Genomic DNA, 20,731 nt, shown 5'->3' with positions numbered 1-20,731 from the left:
ACTGGGGAAAAGCCATGAGACCTCAACCCTACACAAAGAACTACAGCCAACTAAAGAATGGTGAAAGCAAAAGACACAGGCCTCCTTAAGGAAATGCACACCAATTGGTTTTCCAGTTACCAAGTGGTCAGCCTGGAAAACATGCATAAAAGTAACGTTATACAGACTGAGAAGGTTGTCTTTGGGAATTTATATGCATTTATATACACCTATATGCATGTAACAACAATTAATGGAAAAAAAATGGGCCGTGACATTTGAAAGACAGCAAGGAGAGGTATATGGGTGTGTTTGGAGGGAGGAAAGGGAAGGAAGAAATAATGTAATTATACTATAATATTAAAGATAAAAGAAATAATAAAAAAAACCTCAGAGAATCAGGAAGTATGAGATGTTGCCCCCTAGGAAACACAGGGAACTTATGTTCATGAACCTCAACACTATCATTGCCTAAATAATGACAAGATCAATAGACATGCTAATGCTGAAGTGAGGAGTCTCATGGGGTCCACCCCTAGAAAAAAAACTAAAGACAACTACTGACTACTGAGAGAGGGAGAAACTGTCTCTCCAGGGTGGGATGAACCCCGTAATTGCTTATCCAATGCTAAGAGGGCATCCTTGAAATTACAGACGCCCAAGCCACACTTACCTCAGCGCTCTCTCTCTCTCTCTCTCTCTATATATATATATATATATATATATATGTAACACTAGTAATCAGACAAAAAGAAAGCATCCATTTGAAAAGGAGTGGGGAGGACATGAGACAGCATGGAGTGATGGCACATAGGAAGAGTTAAAACAGTGGTTCTTAACCTTCCTAATGCTATGACCCTTTAATACAGTTCCTCATATTGTGGTGACCCCCAACCATGAAATTACCTTCACTGCTACTTCTTAGTTGTAATTTTGCTACTGTTATCAATCTTAACATAAATATCTGTGTTTTCTGATGTTCTTCGGTGACCACTGTGAAAGGGTCATTCTTCCCCCAAGGGGGTCACAACTCATAGGTTGAGAACTGCTAGTTAGAGGAGGAATAGGATATTTATTTTTATTAAAATATTAATAAAACTTTACAATTAATAAAAACAATCCTTTTTAAAAGATAAAACTAATACCATATTTTCCGGAAAAATTCTGTTTGGTAATCTGGCAGCAACATTGCCAAATCAGGAGTCAAGCAGGGGAACCACAGACAACAATGTGAAATCTCAGAAAGCCAGTGAGGAATCATGGCAACAAGAGGGACCGCTAGGTCTATATTGTGTTGTGGTTCTTTTCTTAGATATCTGACCTTCTGCCTCTTGGTTTTTAATTAATTCTCCTTTTACCTGCTCATAAAGAATGCCTTCTCTGCTAAATCCCCTCTAATGCAGAGGTTCTACAGCTGTCAATGAGATTCTTTATTGGCTATTTGGCACATTTCTCAGTGAGTAGCTCTCACGGCTGCACTCTCATCTCCATAATGTCTCAGGTTTTGGTTCCTCACATCTAATAGATTTCTCTAATTTCATCTAGAAAATCCCTTCGAGCACCTTAAACTTCACAGCACTTTGTGGTTTATCATGTCTCACCATGGTCAGTCTACAATTCCCAGTTACTTTAAAAAATATGTATTTTTATTATATCTAATTATACGTATGTATGTGTCTACCTGTGTGTGGCTATGTACATGTGAGTTCAGGTACCTTGGGGAGGCTAGGAGACTCAGATCCTCTGGAGCTGAAGGTACAAGCATTGTAAGAGGCCTAACCTGAGTGTTGAGAACCAAACTCCAGTCTCTGCAAGAGCAGAAAGCAATCTTAACCACTGAGACATCTCTCCAGTTGCTTCATTCCCTGGTTATGTAACCAAACATAGGTGTTATAAAGATCATTTTGTGGCTAAGACTTGAGACAATAATCCATGAACCTTATGAAGAAATGCACTAATTTTTGGTAACGCAGATGGGTCTGATGTCCATCCTTCAGAGTGAAGTTGAGGTTTCCTTGGGGAAGCAGACATTCTACCCAGGACTGCAAATTCATCTGGTACATCAGAACTCTATCCTGCCCATCTTTCATGGCTTGTAGCTTTTTACAGCTTCTGAAATCCAACTGCTTATGATATTAACCTATTTGCATACATCTCCTACAGATTCTGCTTTTGTGGTAGACTGTCAAGGTCACTTCATAGGCCCTTCTAGAAATTTCCTATATCCATTAGGGCATGGCTCTCATGATCACTATCAAAATATGATTGGGGTTCTTAACTATTTCAGCCCCTAGCTCTTTTTCCTTAGTGTCCATGTCCTGAGGTCTTGCTGTTTCAGGTGGCTTTGTACAACTGTACAGACAGCTTTCCTAGAGATGGCATTTGGAACATGGTTCTGCTTCCATCAGCTTTCTCATATTCAAGTACTTTATCTGCAGGACACCTGTGCTCAGTTCTCATCCACTCTGTCATGTTTACCTTTACCTAACCACTAAAAGAAATGTCTGCTGAATATAGTGGTAACATCCCAGCTCTTCTTCATCCATTTATTGCATTATCTGCCACAGCTTCTCCTATACCATATAACCCACCTGGAATGACCTTCTTATCATTTCTCTCGCAAGTCTTTAAGACTCCCAATGAGCTCTCCATTGAACTTGCTCTGATAAGCCCAAGCTCCATGGATGATGCTTTCTAAAAGACTATATTCATTATTCACCAGTTAACAAATTGGTAATTGGCTCTGGTCTGATTTATGGAAACTTGACAATGATACATACATAACACACCTTTACCCATCTCTTAATCTTTGTCTAAATACACACACCTCCCTTTATCTCCTCCTTAGTACTAATGATCACAATGGTTTGTTGAGAATGTTCCACAGGAAATGTCTACTAGGTGAGGTACTTTGTAAGATTTGTAGGGCTTTTTTCAATTTGAAGATGTTTTATATTATGATGTTGATATTAATGTTTGATCTTGGAGATGAATAAAAAAGGAAAGGTTGGGGCTTAACAATGATGTTTTTGTGTGTCAAGCTGACAAGGGGTCAATTGTGCTGAATAGTTTTGTGTCAACTTGACACAAGCTATAGTCATCTGATAGGAGAAAATGTTCATTGAGAAAGTATTTCCTCAAGACCAGGCTGTAGGCAAGCCTGCTGGGGTGATTGATGGGGGGAGGTCTCAGTCCATTGTGGGTGGTGCCACCTCTGGGCTGGTGGTGCTCTGTTCTAGAAGAGAGTAGACCGAGGAAGCCAATAAACAGCACCCATCCACGGCCTCTGCATCAGCTTCTGCCTCCAGGTTCCTGTCCTGTTTAGTACCTACCCTGACTCCCTGCAGAGATGAACAGCGATGTGGAAGCATAAGCCAAATAAACCCTTTCCTCCCCAAGTTGCTTTTAGTCATGGTGTTTCATCACATCAATAGAAACCCCAACTAAGACAGTTACTGACTAGATTTCAGTTATGACAACACAGAACACTGCCTTTGTAATTTCCTCAGAGAAGCCAAAAAAAAATCCATTAACTTTCAATTAAGTTAAAAAAAATGCAGACAACACTGATTCTGTACTGTTGCTCTTACTCCAGTTTTAAACTGTGAGGGAGAAAAAGAGGAACATAGTCACTGAGATGGAAAAACAATCTCTTGCCACTTGTAAGGAAGCTCAGATAAGAAGCAAGAGGCATTCTGCCGGGTTGGCTAAGGGCAATGATGGGGTAAAACTAAACAGATGCTAGGATTCCTTTCAAGACAGATGACTGGAACTGCATCGGGAATTAGGAGAGGGAACAAATAAATCCCAAAACGTATTACAGCCATCCTAAGTGTATTTATGCTTTCATTCCATGCATAATCCCTGCTCCTGAAGGTGGATGTTAAATGTTGAGCTAATTAATTCCATACAAGTATTAGTCAGAGCATCAAAGGTATAAACAAAAATAGAAGCTACACAGAGAAGGCTCTTCTTTAATACGCTATACACCCCTAAACAGGCGAAACATCTTCCATAAGAGTCTGATTTTAAAGCGGTCTTAGAAGCCATGAAGGGAGCTGCTGGTGAAGATTGATGTTGCCATGTAGATTAGCTGTTAGGGAAGAGCACTGCTTTTGAATACACAGATGTGAAACTGTCCTTTTAAGAGTGTTCTCAGCATAGCCTCAGCACAAGTGCAAGTGACGACAACGAGACACATTCAATTTCATTCCCACTGTGACATCAGCATGTGAACAAGCCAAAAAAGAATCAGGATAAAGTTATCAGAGCATACCTCTCCGTGTATATTATCTCAAGGCCAAAAGAAACAAATTCTTATTAAATTTAATCCTGGACAGTCTCATACATGTGCATACTACTCTCTGGTTTCACTCACCCTACCCTCTGTTCTTCCCCTCTAACCCCCGACAATAACCTCCCTTAAATCCACTTGCCAGATTCCATCAAACTATTCATAAGCTTGTTTTCCTTTGATCTCACAAGTTACACTTCCCTGGTCTTCGCCTGAGCATAACAAAAACAAAGGGCATTTTGGACTCCAGCTAGGAAAACATGTGTTATTATTTCAAAATGCAAAGTCAAATGTATTTCTTAATTTCCAAAAGAAATGCCCATACCAAGCAGTGACATTCACTTGTGTGTAAACAGGCTCTGTGACATGTAAGAGAGCTGACAATTTGAAACAGGAATGAAGCAGCTTTAAAGAACACTGCAACTTTGGGATAGTACAAGAGTATTTGGTAGCAGTGAGTGTAAGCACCTCTGAACTTCAGCTTTAAAATCCAGTGACTCTAGCTTTAAAGTTAATCACGTTTGAGAAGTATGGTTATCCAAGTAGACTGGCCACTGCAACATCCCTCTGAAAGCACTTCAGCCAGGGCATAACATACTATTTTTTTTTCTCTCTCTTTTCATTCAGTTACTGGTGATCTTGAGTATAATACCTTTGAAAACAGTTCTGTATCACTGAAGGATTTAGGAAAATACAAGGTTTTGTCTTCTAGTTTAAGCTTTAGGAAAAGTTACAAATTAACCCACACATTCTTCTTAGGATTTAGTAAATGCAAACAAGAACATTGACTTACCTTGTTTTTCTTGAATCAAATTAAGTATCAGCAGTAAGTCCTTCCCAGGGGAAAAGCAAGCTCCAAAGAAGTGTTGATCTGGCTTGAATGACTCCTTCTGTGGCTGGGTGGATATTTATCAGACCTCTCAGTGAACTACCCCTCTCCCCCCCCTCTCTCCTCCCTCTTCCCCCTCCTGTTCCCTCCCCCTGTTTCTCACTCAGAAACACAGCACGATCAAATTGCTTCTATCAAGAGTGCTTTTTTTTTCTACAGCTGATTATAGAATAAGACCATGAAGTGCAAAATCATTGAGCGATCTGCTCTGTTATCAACATGAATGTGAAAACTGCTACACAGCTAGGAATTGAAAACCGTTATGTGGTCACATCTTAAACAACCCATGCAATGAAGATACAAGTAAATAAAATTAATTTGAAGTACGTTGCCTGCTTTACTAAATATCTTAAGTGCCTCTGACTACATAAGAGGCAGTGAGACACAACTCAGAACTAACATGTAATTTCTAATATAAACCTGTCTGAAAGGTTTTCACACAGGCCAGATGAAGTTTCTTTATCAATTTTTTTTTTTGCCCTTTTTTTGTGCATCAAATCCACCTGATGCTTACAAAACACATTTAACTTATTCTGAGTTAAATTGTCAAAAGCATCACTTTTAGGATATACTTATTAAACACTCCTAGACTCTGGCTGCTTTTCTCATGCCCTTTCATATCTAAGTCCTCTGCCAGGAAGTAAGCAGTAGGGGAGAGGCAGGAACCCAGCTTCTTTCACATACCTGCCTTTTGCTCCCTGAGCTTCAGACACGTTTCTGAGGACTCCCATAAGAACATTTATATTCTGCTTTGGTTTCCAAGTGTGGCTAAGGAGGCTCAAGACGTTTAGGACTTCAAAGTGACAAAATTACCAACCACTAGTTAAAACGAATCGCCTCCAAATAAAAGCAGATTCTTAGGCTAGCTGCTCAAATCCCATGTCGATGCTGGAAGCTCTTGTGCGGTAGCCTGCCCAAGGGATTGAGAAAAGCAGCAATGGACATTTTGCTATAACAGAGGCCCCTGCTCCTGTGGCTCCCCCTACTCCATAATGACACAGAGGAATTGAAGAGATTCGGTCCAGAATGTTTGGCGGTTTCCTATTCCTTCTTCCAGGATAGTACTAGACGAAGGATAACTGAACAATCCCTTAAAATTGTCTCAACATAGTTACAAGTGGTATTTTGGAATTTTAATCACAACTGATATGGCAAGGGACGGAAGTCTAGGTAACTCAAAACCTCTGCCAATTGCTGCCTTAGATACGAGGCATATGAACACAGATGAGGTATAAACAACATTGAAGGGGAGAGGAGAGGAGAAAGGAGGGGAGGAAAAGAGGGCCTAGGAGAGGAGACCACATTGTCTTGTTTCCCCCAGAGAGCTCTTTTGCCTTGACTTCCCCCACCTTCTGGTACCTTTGTGCTGAACCCCAACCACAGGACTCTAGGTATAGGACTTGACTCCAAGCTTATCGGCAGACATTATCGGGGTCCTGGCCAACCTCCTTGGAACCTAATTTCCTGTTTTCAACAATGTTGTTTTGTAGGGACCTATGAGATTTAACTGAGGGCTCCTCACAGCTAATGGAGTCAGCATCCATACTTCTATCTTCCTAGGTGCTGGAAATTCAATGACTCCACAAGCAGATCTCAGCCCATGACAAACGCAGCCACTGGAGGAATGCTGCAGGTTTCCTGCTCTCAGCAGTAACCACTTTCTGCTCAACCAGGGGACTCGAACGGACATGATCAAGCTCCAAATGCCCTCTGAGGTTATCTGTAAAGTGCATACTACACATTGCCTTGCTTTCCCACCTCATTCCCTCATGATCATGCCTACACTTGCCTGGACTGTGCCTTGAATAAATCACTACAAATCTTTGAGGTTTTTTTTTTTTTTTTTTTTTTTTTTTTTTTTTTTTTTTTTTTTTTTTTGGTGGGGGGAACCCAATAATCAACATTGTCATCAAAGAGAAGCTCTATTCTGCTTTGCAAAAAATAGATAGGCTATAGTTGAGCCAATATTGAGGAAGAGCAGGAACTTGTGTTTATTAGCAAATTGACTAGCATTTTATAATGAATAAAATCCATAATCTAATTGATCTAGACCATGAAATAGTTTATAACAGTATAACGGGGGCAGTGTGTTTGTGTGTGTACATGCATGTGTACATGTGTATCCAAGCATGTGTAGAATCTAGAGGTCATGTGTCTTTCTCTATCGCTCTCCATATTGGCTTTTGAGACAGTGTCTCTCACTGAACCTGGAGTTCTATTTTATCTAGACAGACTGGCCAGGGAGCTCCAGGGAATCTACTTGTCTCTGTACTCCAAGTGCTGTTGTTACCACCAAACCCAACTTGATCCGAACTAAGGCTGTGACCTCTAAAATGCTGGTAGCTATTCATTTGTGTTCTAGTAAATTGATATTTTTTAGATTACAGTACCAATAATATTGCAGTGTAAATTCTCTGCGTTTTCTTAGAAATAAGGATTCTAACTCATAATATATACGCATATACATTAAAGGAGTAGCTAAACTGGAGACGGTTTTAGATGAAGACAGTGAGTGTCTTCACTGAAAGCAAAGGTAAATTACAACGTAAGTGAACTTTAAGCAGAGGGAACTTGAAATAAGCAATAAATGTGCCCACTGAGAGGGAGAATATGATCTATTACATAACACAAATATTATGAAAGCTGATGTTGCCTACCGCCTTTTAAGTAATGATATAGACAAAGATGGGATGCAATACAGCTCCTTAGTTCTTATGTAGGGAATAACAGTCTCCACTGGGGCATAGGGAATAGCCGCAATATTTAGATACAGATGGCAAAAATAAATGAATAAATAAATAAATAAATAAATAAATAAACTATGACTATTAAGTTGTCCTCTTTCCCAGTCCTTCCAGACAAACAAACTTAATCTTACCCATACCATACAACTGTTGTTAGAAATCTGTGAAAATATTGTCCAGTAAGTTTCTAGGAAAACGGAAGTAAAAACAAGTGTTTCTAGAAGGTTGGGGAAAACAACTCTTACTCTGGGTCATTTACATGATTTTCAGCAATTTCTTAAGATATGTGCTCCAAGAGCAAGAGTTATTTTGGAAAACAAATTATTTAGGTAATATTAGTAACATTCTTTACATGACCTTTGAAGGAAAATTTCTGTCAAGTGGATAGGAAACTCTATTATTTTTCATAAGGATGGAAAGAAACATACAACAGAATATCCTACTCAAGTGATTCCCTTGTCCTACGGGGGGCATTGGTGACATTGGTGCCAAAAGTTAATTTAGTGAGCTTTGCTATGGATGCCGCAGTCTGAACTGTTCAGTGTGTGTGTGTGTGTGTGTGTGTGTGCATGTTTGTGTATACTGGGGGTGGCGGCCAGAAGACATTCCTAACTTGTTTGGGAATGTTGCTTTTTTAGAAAAAGGAAATTGATTGCTTCCCAATGACAAAAGCTTTGGGCACGTAGACACACAGTGGAAAGGGTTGAAGTTGTCTCATTCATATATATATATATATATATATATATATATATATATTATATATATATATTATATATATATGTGTGTGTGTGTGTATGTGTGTGTGTATGTGTGTGTATTTTATATTTATTTTATATGTATGCATATGTCTTTTAGTGAATATATGAACATGTGTGTTTGGGTGTGTGCTATGGAGACCAGGAGAGGCCATCAAATCTCCTGGAAGTGGAGCTAAAAGTAGTTCTAAACTGCCCAAAGTGGGTACCGGGAATAGAACTCTGGTCCTATGCAAGAGTCCTGTGTGTCTTAAGAGTTGAGCCATCTCCTCAGCTCTTGAATGTCTCATTTGACATTCTTAGATGGGCTATGCCACGTACTCTGAGGATAGATGGTATGCCATCTGAAAACCTATCTAGGGATATTTAAGGAGCACTCACCAGCTAGAGTCTCATGGGACAGAAAATGAGGCCTCCACATCTCCCATACTCTCTTCCTTCCTTGTTACCTGCCCCAGTATCCCCTGCTGCCTTCCCAAGGACCAGAATGTTGAGAATTATGCTTTCCCTTCAGCTTTTTATCTTAAAAACTCATTTGCATTAGAACACATCTGAAAATCTATTGTCTTCTTTGACAAGCTTAACGGCTCTCCTCTGTGTCCCTATCATTGAGATTAACACTTAAATAAAAATTTTCTATTTTTTGTCCCCATATGGTCTGCAATAAGTTGAATATTTTGTAAATAGGACTTCCCCTTGAGTTTATCACAGCAGCCTTTGCTAACCATCTTAGAAGTCATTTCCACTGGATAGTGGTGGTGCATGTTTTCCATCCCAGCACTTGGGAACAGAGGCAGGTGGATTTCTGTGAGTTAGAGGCCAGTCTAGTTTACAGAGCAAGTTCTAGGATATCCAGGGGTATTACACAGAGAAACCCTGTCTTGAAAAACCAAAAACCAAAACAAAACAAAAAGCAGTTATTTCCAAATATTCTTTCAGGATTCACAGAAACTTGTGCCTTTTCCTTAAATTGGGAAAAAGTATTACTTAAATGTTACAGATAAAATGATTTTATTGTTATTCACCCATCTTGTCTCTTAAACATGCTCTTCAGTTACATTTTGTTAAATTGCATGTCTATATAATATCAAAGCTATCTTTTCTCTCCTCTGTTTCGTTCACTTACTTCTAAAAGTCTATGTACTTCTATGTGTGCACGTGTTTTGCTTAAATGTTTGTGTTGCCCACATACATGCCTGGTGCCCTCAGAGGCTGGAAGAGGACATTGGATCCCCTGGAACTGGAGCTACCGAAGGTTGTAAGCCACTACGTGGGTTCCAGATCCTTCAGAAAAGCAGTACGTGCTCTTAAACACAGAGCAATGTCTGCAGTCTCTTGTTCATTATGCCTTGGCGGGACAAAACAAAAGATCAAATGACTTGTACAAATTTTCTGTACTGGCCTGTGCTCTGCAGACACAGAGGTGGGGTGGTCCTGTTGAAGATAATCTGTTCCTAACAGGCAGCAGATGTGGTTCCAGGAAGTCTATATACAACATGGGAAAGGCAGAGCAATGTAAGACTGCAGCACAGAAGAGTTGAGCATCGCCTTCTGTAAAAGTGGCTACCGATTTCCTCTTTCTCTTGTTATTCTGTCTCTACGGGTAACTGGACACTGTATGTCTACTTATATTTAGAAAAAAAGTTAGCTTAATGGTTGTTAATGAGCAATTTCAAGAAACCATGGGAGCAAGAGTGATCAGTAGATTTGAATATTATGTATATATAATTAGAGAAGGTTTTATTAACGTCAAGCTATAGAACCATGTCGAGTACAGCGTAGAAATGCTGGTGATCACCAACACCTATTATGCAGTGTTCAGGAAACAGGCTGGGGAGATGGGACACACTGTCAAAGTCAAGGGGTGGATAGACCTGAGAAAAGGTCTACACTGCAGACTTGTTGGTCTCAATAGAGAACAGACTCTAATTCAGACAAACACATACGCAGCATTTCTGTAACTTTGTTGTCTATACTTAGGTTATTCAACCCATCAGAATGAACCCAAGCACAGAGCTGGCTCTTCTTTCCTGTGCTGCTCAGTAACTGAACTGGTTCTTCTACAAGGTGCAGGGATGGCTGCTTTGCTGTGTGAACTTTTCAGCTTAAAATGCTGGTGGCCCTCCCACTGAGCCAGTTAAGGATTAAGCAGCAAAACAATGAGAGACATAAAGGCCCTAGGAGAAGACTTTCCTCTAGTAGTGGTTCTCATTCTCAGCCTTCCTAATGCTGAGACCCTTTAATACAGTCCCTCATGTTGTGGCGATCACAAAATTATTTCTGTTGCCACTTTATAACTGTAATTTTGCTACTGCTATGATTTGTACTGTAAATATCTTTGTTTTCTGATGGTCTTAGGCAATCCCTGTGAAAATGTCATTTGATCTCCACAGAGGGGTCACAACCCACAGGTCTGGAACCTCTGGAGTCTAGAGGCTCTTTGGAAAGTTCATTAGCTGAACTCTGTGAATTACCAAGTTAATCCAGACAGTCAGATTGTAGTGTTATATGAAACTGTGATGCCTCCCCAGGTGCCCTGCTGTAGCTTTGAAACCTCTGCTGTCTCACCCATACGTATGTTAAGCTCGGATCTAAATTTCTGGCTCAAGAATGAAAACAGTACTGAAAGGGATATATAAAGATAAAGAATAAATATGAAGTCTAGACATATGCATCTACAGCTACTGAAACATTTTAGACAATTTTTGAGGAAAACATGAATATATAGTGAGTTAGAACATCATGATTTTTCCTGTTTTCTCAGTGTGTGTGATGTGTGCACATGCACATACATGTGAAGGCCAGACACTAAGTGTCTTTCTCTATTGCTTCCCACCTTATTGTTTGAGACAGTGCATCACTGAACTTGGAACCTGCCATTTCCGACTGGATATCTGTTCAGCAAGCTCCCAGGATATACCTGCCTCTGTCCCTTGGTGCTGGGATGACCAGCACAGGTGACCGTGCCTGCCTTTTATGGTACTGGGGGTTTGAACTCAGATAACAGTGCTTTCAGGAGAAGTGCTCTTATTCGCGATGTTACCTCCCCAGTCCTGGGTCGTGATGTTTAAGGGAGAACTCAGGAAGTATTTTTGTTGCTCCTTCCCACCCATTCCAGGAGTATATTTTCAATTTCCTAAAAATGAAATCTAAGCGTTCTTGAATCTCAGTGGCTTGAAGTTAAATTAGTACTGATTTCTGTCATTCTGTATATAGCAAAAAAACAAAAAAACAAAAAACAAAAAACAAAAACAAAAACAAAAAACATGTTCTAAACTCAGCTTTAATGTCTGAAGTCAGCATAATTTGGAAATGTTGTGGGGGGTCCCCTCTATCACCTCACTGAACACAGAATGCTAGCCTCCTCCCATCAACACTGGGGTTATGGACATAGAACTCTATAATCAGTATTTATGTGAGTGTCAGGGGTCTGAATTCAGGTCCCCAGGATTATCTGAAGAGCACTTTAAGACTAAGCCATTTACACGGTCCCAACACTGGCTTGTTTGTTTGTGTTTGACTAGAATATGAAGGCAGACACTTTCCTGTTTTCAGAAGCTAAGATTTAGTAGTAATAATGATATAAAGCAGGTGTTCCATGATCAGTGTTTTTCTCGAAAAGGAATGATGAATTCTAATACCTAAAAAGATTGATGTAACAGTACAAACTTTACAGACCACAAAGTGTACAAACTTTACAGACCACAAAAATAAAATGAATGAGACTTGTTAGAAAAAAATCTCCATGAAGTTTTACCTACGCAGTTACATTTGGTCAAAAAATATAAAGCGACGCAAATACTGTTTGAAAAGCTAAAACAAAATTTAATTAGGTATGCAAATATATTCCCTCGATTGTCCACACTGTAGAGTTCTTGTTGGTTGGTGATATGTTGGTAGCACAAAACACAATGGTTTCCCTCATCCTAATCTGACTATACATGTCTATGAACATTTCTCATATGCTTAACGTTTGAACTTAATATTTAACACTAAGCACAAAAAAAAAAAGAGGCAGGGAGCGAGAGGGAGAAGAAAAAGAGAGGAGAAGAGAAGGAGGAGAGTAGAGATGGATAAAGGTGTGGAAGATAGAGTAGGACAGAAGAAATGAGGGAAGAGGAGAATGAGGAGAGGGGGGAAAGAGACAGGAGGAGACAGAACAAACAAAAGTCACTTCCACTGCTGGGCTTCATCAGAAGCAGTGGCCAGCACATAAGTGATGTTTGGATTGGCTTCTCAGACCATCACTGTGTAATTAGTTCTACCCCCTACAACGTCTAACAATGGCAAAATTACTTTAAGTGTATGCAAATATAATGTGAATGACACTATATATACATACAATGTGTATAATATATATATTTTTATATATCCACTTTTTAGATTACATAAAAATGCTTCCAAATCAAGTGAACCAAAACTGAAGTAAAGTCCTCTTATTCTCAAGAACAAACCTGAAGTTAGAATACAGTTTCTAAACCATGAAATGTTGAGATTTCAATGTTAGATTATAAACAGTTTAATTTTCTGTCAAAGAAGTAGTATATGTTTATTGTAATTATCTTAACTACAGTAGATAAGAGATAAATTAAAAACTGGCATTGTGTCAAAGATACATTTGATGATTGCCCTAACTTATGAGCTGACACAGGATTTGCCTTCCTGAGAACCTTGTCTTGTTACTAGATGGCACCAGTGCTGGCCCTGCAGCTCAGCAGCCTGCGTTTGGGGGGAAAGCCCTGATAATGACAGATGTGTAGCCTCTGTACCTCATTTCCAAACTGGTGAGGGGGAGAAACGACCAGGGAGCCCCTCACTGGCTGGCTGTAAGGTTAGATAAACTGATAATAAGACAAGAAGAGGAATATAAAATTGACATCTCTCTAGAAAAGGACAACCAGGGAAGACAATGGGAACAGCAGAGGTGAGAGAAACATTTAAGTTAACATTTGAACTTAATATTTAACACTAAGCACAAAAATAAAGAGGCGGGGAGCGAGAGGGAGAAGAAAAAGAGAATACAGTTTAGAATACAGTTTCTAAACCATGAAATGTTGAAAAGAGAAATACAGACCACCAAACTGCGTGTACTTTCAACCATGGTAGTCTCTGGTCACCTCCTTCCCTACAGTCTGCCCACTACCAGTGAGCGTCCATCCAAGTGTTTGCAACTCGGGAATCCCAGGCATAAAATAATCTTGAAGTGTAAGTAAATGCTGAACTCCATGCAATCTGTGTGGTATGGAAAAGAGGAATCTAGACTCCAACCAACAGTCAAAAGAGACCAGGAAAATAGTCAATGAAAGAATAAAAAAGAAAACTTAGTGTTGGTTTTGGAGTTTGTAAGGGTTTGATCTTCTGATAAAGAGGCCACTCAATTATAATGACAGGCCAACATCTTACAACAACAACAATAATAATACAACTGTTTTCAGATCCAACTTTTCAACATAATTTAAATTCTCAAATATTGATGCATTATAATGAAATATTTTAAGGCTGCACATGTGAGTGGTAGTTAATACTTGTTCCTTCCCTTGTGCAGAATGGAAACTAGGTGGCTAAAAACCGGACATATTTTCCAGTTCTCATCTCCAGCACTAAGCAGAATCAGCCACATAATTCAGTGGTCCCTAATAAAATACCGACAGGTTGAGTGATGTTGCAGTAATAAGGCTTAAGGTTAGATACAATTTTTTATTCTCTTCTGATTCTGTCTATTTTCTTTGTATCATTCACAACTGAAAATGAACAAAACTTTCAAGGCTCAGTAACAGTGCACACCTGTAACACAGCACTGGATAGAGGCAGGAGTTTCTGGCCAGCCTTAAATACATATGGATTATACAGAGCTCAAGTCCAGTCTAGGAAATATAAAACCCTGTTTCGAAAAGCTCAGACCAAACTAAATCGTAACAACAATAATAATATACCATGTACCAGAACTGTTACACAGAGAAAACACTGGTTGTAAGCAATAGATGTTGTCTCACTGTGATAAATGAATAATAAAGAGAATACTAGCTAGGTCCCAGTAGTTAGAATTATATTACGTCATTCATCAATGGTCAATGTTCAGTTTAGACCTCCATAATCTCATAGAGAGTGGCACTATTAGAAGGTGTGGCTTTGCTGGAGTGGGTATGGCCTTGGTGGAGGAAGAGTGTCACTGTGGGGACAGGCTTTGAGCTTTCCTATGCTCAGGATACCACCCAGGGTCTGAGTCAATTTCCTGTGGCCTGCAAGATGTAGGACTCTGAGCTACTTCTCCAGCACCAAGTCTGCCTGCATGCCACCATGCTCCCTGCAAGGATGATAATGGACTGAACCTCTGAAACTGTAAGCAAGCCACCCCAATTAAATGTTTTCATTTGTAAGAGTTGCTGTGGTCATGGTGTCTCTTCCCAGCAACCGAAACCCTAACTAGATACTAAGATACTCTGAAATAGCTAACTTGCTTTTGGCTTAGTACTGTAACATCCTACTTGTAGAAATCTACATGAAATTTCCTCACCCACATCATTTTCCCCTATAGAAACAGCAGTCTCACTACACACAGATAACAAGGAACCAACGGCAGAGTCTCTTACATGATTGCATAGTTGTTAATTCTTTGCATCTTTCTCTTTCAGACTATTTCATGTCCATCCCAGGAAGCTTTTTTTTTTGTCCTTTCTGTTGATGACACCCTCATTTTTCCAAAAGCTGCCACTTTTGCAGCAGGAAGCCAGTTTACTCGAAATATCATTTACTACTTTGATAAAAGATTCAATAATTTGAAGTTTGATCTCTTCTTTACAAATTCTCATTCTCAAACTCATGAAAACTGAACAACCCATTACTGAATGAAAATAGGCTCAATGCAAATTGAGAAAAAAAAAAGAAATATACCACACTATCTTTATCCATTCTTCCATTGAAGGGCATGTAGTTTATTTCCAGATTCTGGCTATTATGAATAATGCTGCTATGAACGTAGTTGAGCAAGTGTCCTTGTGGTATGATTGATCATCCTTTGGGTATATGCCCAAGAGTGGTAGTGCTGGGTCTTGAAGGTAGATTGATTTCCATTTTTTTGAGAAACCCTGTAGCCTGGTCTGTTTGTGTGATCCCTGACAATGGGATCTATTCCTGGTGCATGAGCTGGCTTTTGAAGCCCATTTCATATGGTGGGATACCTTGCTTAACCTTGATGTGGGAGGGAGAGATTTGGTCCTGCCTCAGCTGAATGTGCCAGGCCTTGTTGGATCCCCATGGGAGGCCTTACTTTTTCTGAGAAGGGGCTGGAGGGGGTTGGGGGAGCTGGAGGGAGTGGGAGGAGGAGAGGGAAGGGGAACTGTGGTTGGTATGAATAAAAACAATAATTAATTAAAGAAAGAGAAAAAATAGAAATGAAAGACTTTCTAGGATTTAATAAAAAAGAAATTACAACATATCCAAACTTGTGAGACAGAGTGAAGATGGTTCCAAGAGGCAAGTTCATAGCACTAAGTGCCTACATATAAAAACTACAGAGATCTCATATGAGCAATTTAACAGCACACTCAAAAGCTTGAGAACAAAAGGGAAAAATCACACCCAGAAAGGGTAGACAGCAAGAAATCATAAAACTCAGGGCTGAAATCAATAAAATAGATTAAAAAAAAAAAACAGTACAAAGAATCAATGAAACAGAGTTCTTTGAGAAAAATCAGCAAAATTGACAAACTCTTATCCAAATTAACTAAAAGGCAGAAAGAAACTATTCAAATTAACATAATTATATCTAAGAAGGGGACAGAACAACAGACACTGAGAGAATCCAGAGAACTATAAGGATAGACTTTAAAAACCTGTATGCCACCAAGTTGGAAAAATCTAAAAGAAATGGATAATTTTCTTGATGCATACCATTTACCAAAGTTAAATCAAGATCAGATAAGCAATTTAAAAAGACCTATAACCCCTAGCAAATTAGAAGTAGTCATTAAAGGTCTTCAAAATAATAATAATAATAAAAAAAAAAAGCCCAGGGGAGACAGTTTTAGTGCAGATTTCTAATAGACTTTCAAAGACAAGTTAATTCCAATACTCCTGAAATAATTCTACAACATAAAAACAGAAAGAACATTGCCCAACTTATTTTTGAAGGCCACAGTTGCTGGGCAGTGGTGGCACATGCCTTTAATCCTAGCACTCGGGAGAGGCAGGCAGATCTCTGTGAGTTCGAGGCCAGCCTGGGCTACAGAGTGAGTTTCAGAAAAGGCACAAAGCTACACAGAGAAACCCTGTCTCAAAAAAAAAAAAAAAAAAAAAAAAGGCCACAGTTACACTGATATCTAACCCACAGAAAGACCCAACAAGGGAGAATTACAGACTAATTTCTCTTATGAACATAGATGCAAAAATTCTTAATAAAATACTTGCAAACTGAATCCAAGAAAACATCAAAAGGATTATCCACTATGATCAAGGATCAAGGAGGCTTCATCCCAGAAATGCAAGGATGGTTCAACATATATGAATTGATAAACGTAATCCACCATATAAATACACTGAAAAACTAAAACCACATGATCATGTCATTAGATGCAACAAAAAGACCTATGACAAAATCTAATTCTCCTTCAGGATAAAAGTCCTGAAGAGATTAGAGATACAAGGGGCATACCTCAGCATAATAAAAGCAGATTAGCAAGCCCATAGACAACATAAATATAAATGGAGAGAAACTAAAAGAAATTTTACTAAAATCTGGAAAAAGACAAGGTTGTCTACTTTCTCCATATCTATTCACTATAATAGCTGGAGTCTTAATTTGAGCAATAAGAGAACTTAAGGAGATCAAGGGGATACAGGCTGGAAACGAAGAAGTCAAAGTATCTTTTATTGGCAGATGTTATGATAGTATATATAAGCGACCCTAAAACTTCCACCAGGAAATACCTACAGCTCATAAACATTTTCAGCAAAGGAGCTGGATAGGAACTTATGACACAAAAGTCGGTAGCCCTTCTACATACAAACAACAACTGAGCTGAGGAAGAATTCAGGGAAACAACACAACTCACAACAGTCTCAAACAACAACAAAAATATTGTGTGGTAACTTTAACCAAGCAAGTAAAAGACTTGAATGATAAAACTTAAAGACCCTGAAGAAAGACACTGAAAATACCCAAGAATGGAAAGATCTCCCATGCTCATTGATTGGCGGGATTAATACAATAAAATAGCCACCCTACCAAAAGCATTTACGGATTCAATGTAATCTCCATTAAAATTCCAACACAATTCTTCACTTCTTCACAGATCTTAAAAAACAGTTTTCAGCTTTATATGGAAACACACACATACACACACACACACACACACACACACACACGCACGCACGCACGCACGCACAAGACAGTGAAACAAATTCAGAATAATAAAAAAGAACTTTTGGCAGTATCACCATTCCCTATTTTAATGTGTACTACAGAGCTATAGTGACAAAAACAGCATGGTATTGGAATAAAAATGGACAAGTTGATTAATCAAATTGAATTGAAGACCCAAACATAAATCCACAAACCTATAGACATCTGGTATTTGGTAAATAAGCCAGAAATACACACTCAAAGAAAGATAGCATCCCCAGTACATGGTTCTGGTCAAACTGGATGTCAGCATGTAGAAGAATCCAAAATATATCCATACTAATCACCCTGAAGAAAACTCAACTCCAAATGGATCAAAGATCTCAACATAAGACTAGATACACTGAACTTTATAGAAGATAAAGTGGGAAACAGCCTTGAAAACATTGATACAAGAGATTTTTCTGACAGAATACCATTAAGGCAGGCACTAAGATTAACAATTAGTAAATGAGACCTCATGAAACTGAAAATCCTTTGTGTGGCAAAGAACACTGTCATTCAGACAAAATGACAGCCTACAGAAGAGGAATTTGTGTGTGTGTGTGTGTGTGTGTGTGTGTGTGTGTGTGTGTGTGTACATATATTTAACCAATTACACATTGCATAGAGGGATAATATCTAAAATACATAAAGAACTTTAGAAACTAGGTATTAAGAAAGCAAATAATCCAATTTAAAAATGGTGTACATATCTAAACAGAGAATTCTCAAAAGAGGAAATTCATAAGGCTAGGAATCAGAGAAATGTTCAATATCCTTAGACATCAGGGGAAAGAGAATCAAACTTTTTTGAGATTCTATCCTATACCTTCAGAAAGGCTAAGATCAATAAAACAACTGATAGCTAATGCTGGCGAGGATGTGAAGTAAGAGGAACACTCATCTATTGCTTCTGGGAGTGGAGTGACAACTTGTTTTTGTTTTTGTTTTTCAAGACAGGGTTTCTCTGTGTAGTTTTGGTGCCTGTCCTGGATCTCCCTCTGTAGCTCAGGCTGGCCTTGAACTCACAGAGATCCACCTGGATCTACCTCCCAAGTGCTGGGATTAAAGGCATGCCCCACCACTGCCTAGCAGGAGTGACAACTTGTACAGTCACTATGGAAATCAGAGTGGCAGTTCCTCGGGAAGATGGTAATCAATCTACCTCAAGATTCATGTATACTATTTTTGGTCATATGCCCAAAGGATGTTTCATCCTACCACAGAGACACTTGTTCATCCATGTTCATTGCTCCTCTATTAATAATAGCTAGAAATTTGAAACAGCCTAGATGCTCCTTAGCAAAAGAATTTTTTTAAAAAAAAGTGGTACTATTATACAATGGAGCAATCTACAGATTCAGTACTTCACAGAATTTATATGAAAACGCCATATCTTCTGGCCGCCACCCCCAGTATACACAAATATGAACACACACACACACACACACACACACACACACACACACACACACACTAACAGGACAGCTAAACAAATCCAGAATACCTGGATACCTCATCCATGAAGAAAAGAAATCACAGAATTCACAGGTAAATAGATGGAACCAGAAAAAGTCATCCTGAGTGAAGGATCCCAGATCCAGAAAGACAAATATAGTTTGTATTTATTTATATGTGGTTATTAGCTTATAATGATAACCATGTTATACTTTGTGAAACTAGAGAAGTTGGGTGTAGAGTAAGGGGCTGGAGCATGGCAGATAGATTTCCCTAGGAAAGGTGAATATAATAGATAATTATAGATGGATGAAGGGGGGCTGGAATGTGAAGAACATATGGGGAGGTGGAGGGAGGGAGAGGGGAGAAGAGAATGAATATGAGGATAGACAGTTAAAATTATGGACCATTTAGGGATAATATGGAAACCTAATATAGTAGAAGCTTCTTAAATATATACATATATGATGGTGATCTAAATGAAATAATCAAATAATAGAGGAGACACAATTCTAAATGGCCAACTCTTGTCACTAAATTAAGCTTCCCATACTAGGATCGGGTTACATCTAGTTGAGCTTTTAGCCAAAGGGTCCCCTGGGAATACCCAGACAAGCCAGACTGTTGCCAAAGACTATAGGCTGCTCTTTACAAACTGATGGCCAGGCCCCATGGCTGAAAACAACACCTATACAACTCGATGCATACTGAGAAGTCAGGCTGGAGTCTACATAGAGCCTTTACCACTAGGTTCTAGCATCTTTGGCACAGGAAGGTACTCTGCAAGCTACCAAGAGAAAGATGTAAACAGTAATGCAGCCACAAACCCTTTGATCTAAAATGTTCTCTAGCAAGATACACTAGGGCAATTATGACAGAAACCTTGTAGAAGTAACCAACCAATACCTGACTTGACTCAAGGCCCACCCCATGAGATGGAACCCATACCCAACACTGCTTGAGTGGCCAAGAGCCTGAGCCTAGATAAACCAGAGCCCCAGGGTAAAACCAAATACTACCGTTCTGAAACAAACAAAACAAAAACATATCAATAGAAGGTCTCCTAATGACAATCGACTATACTCATAGATCAGTGTTTTGCTCAGTCATCATCAGAGAAGCTTCCTCTTCTAGCGGATGGAAACAAATACAGAGACCCAAGCCAGATATTTTTCAGAGATTTAGAAAACCTTGGAATATCCAATCCTAAATAAGATGTCTCCATCAAAT

General features: G+C 39.1%; 1 protein-coding gene across 49 annotated transcripts in view; it reads right to left on the bottom strand.

Moving 5' to 3' along the window:
* Positions 1-20,731, bottom strand: part of Rims1 (regulating synaptic membrane exocytosis 1) — a 488,347-nt gene that overhangs the window by 24,902 nt on the left and 442,714 nt on the right. The window contains exon 30 of one of the 49 annotated variants that reach the window (XM_028868037.2): positions 5,067-5,169. The exons of the other annotated variants lie outside the window; for them this stretch is intronic. Coding sequence (XP_028723870.1) covers positions 5,087-5,169 — 83 coding nt within the window. The 3' untranslated portion in view covers positions 5,067-5,086. Of the gene's footprint in view, positions 1-5,066; positions 5,170-20,731 lie in introns of those variants that run through there. 49 annotated transcript variants of the gene reach the window in all.

This window comes from Peromyscus leucopus, chromosome 16_21, assembly GCF_004664715.2.
Source record: "Peromyscus leucopus breed LL Stock chromosome 16_21, UCI_PerLeu_2.1, whole genome shotgun sequence".
Taxonomy (NCBI): domain Eukaryota; kingdom Metazoa; phylum Chordata; class Mammalia; order Rodentia; family Cricetidae; genus Peromyscus; species Peromyscus leucopus.
The sequence above is the reverse complement of the archived record's forward strand: the minus strand, read 5'-3'. Positions and strand labels throughout refer to the sequence as shown.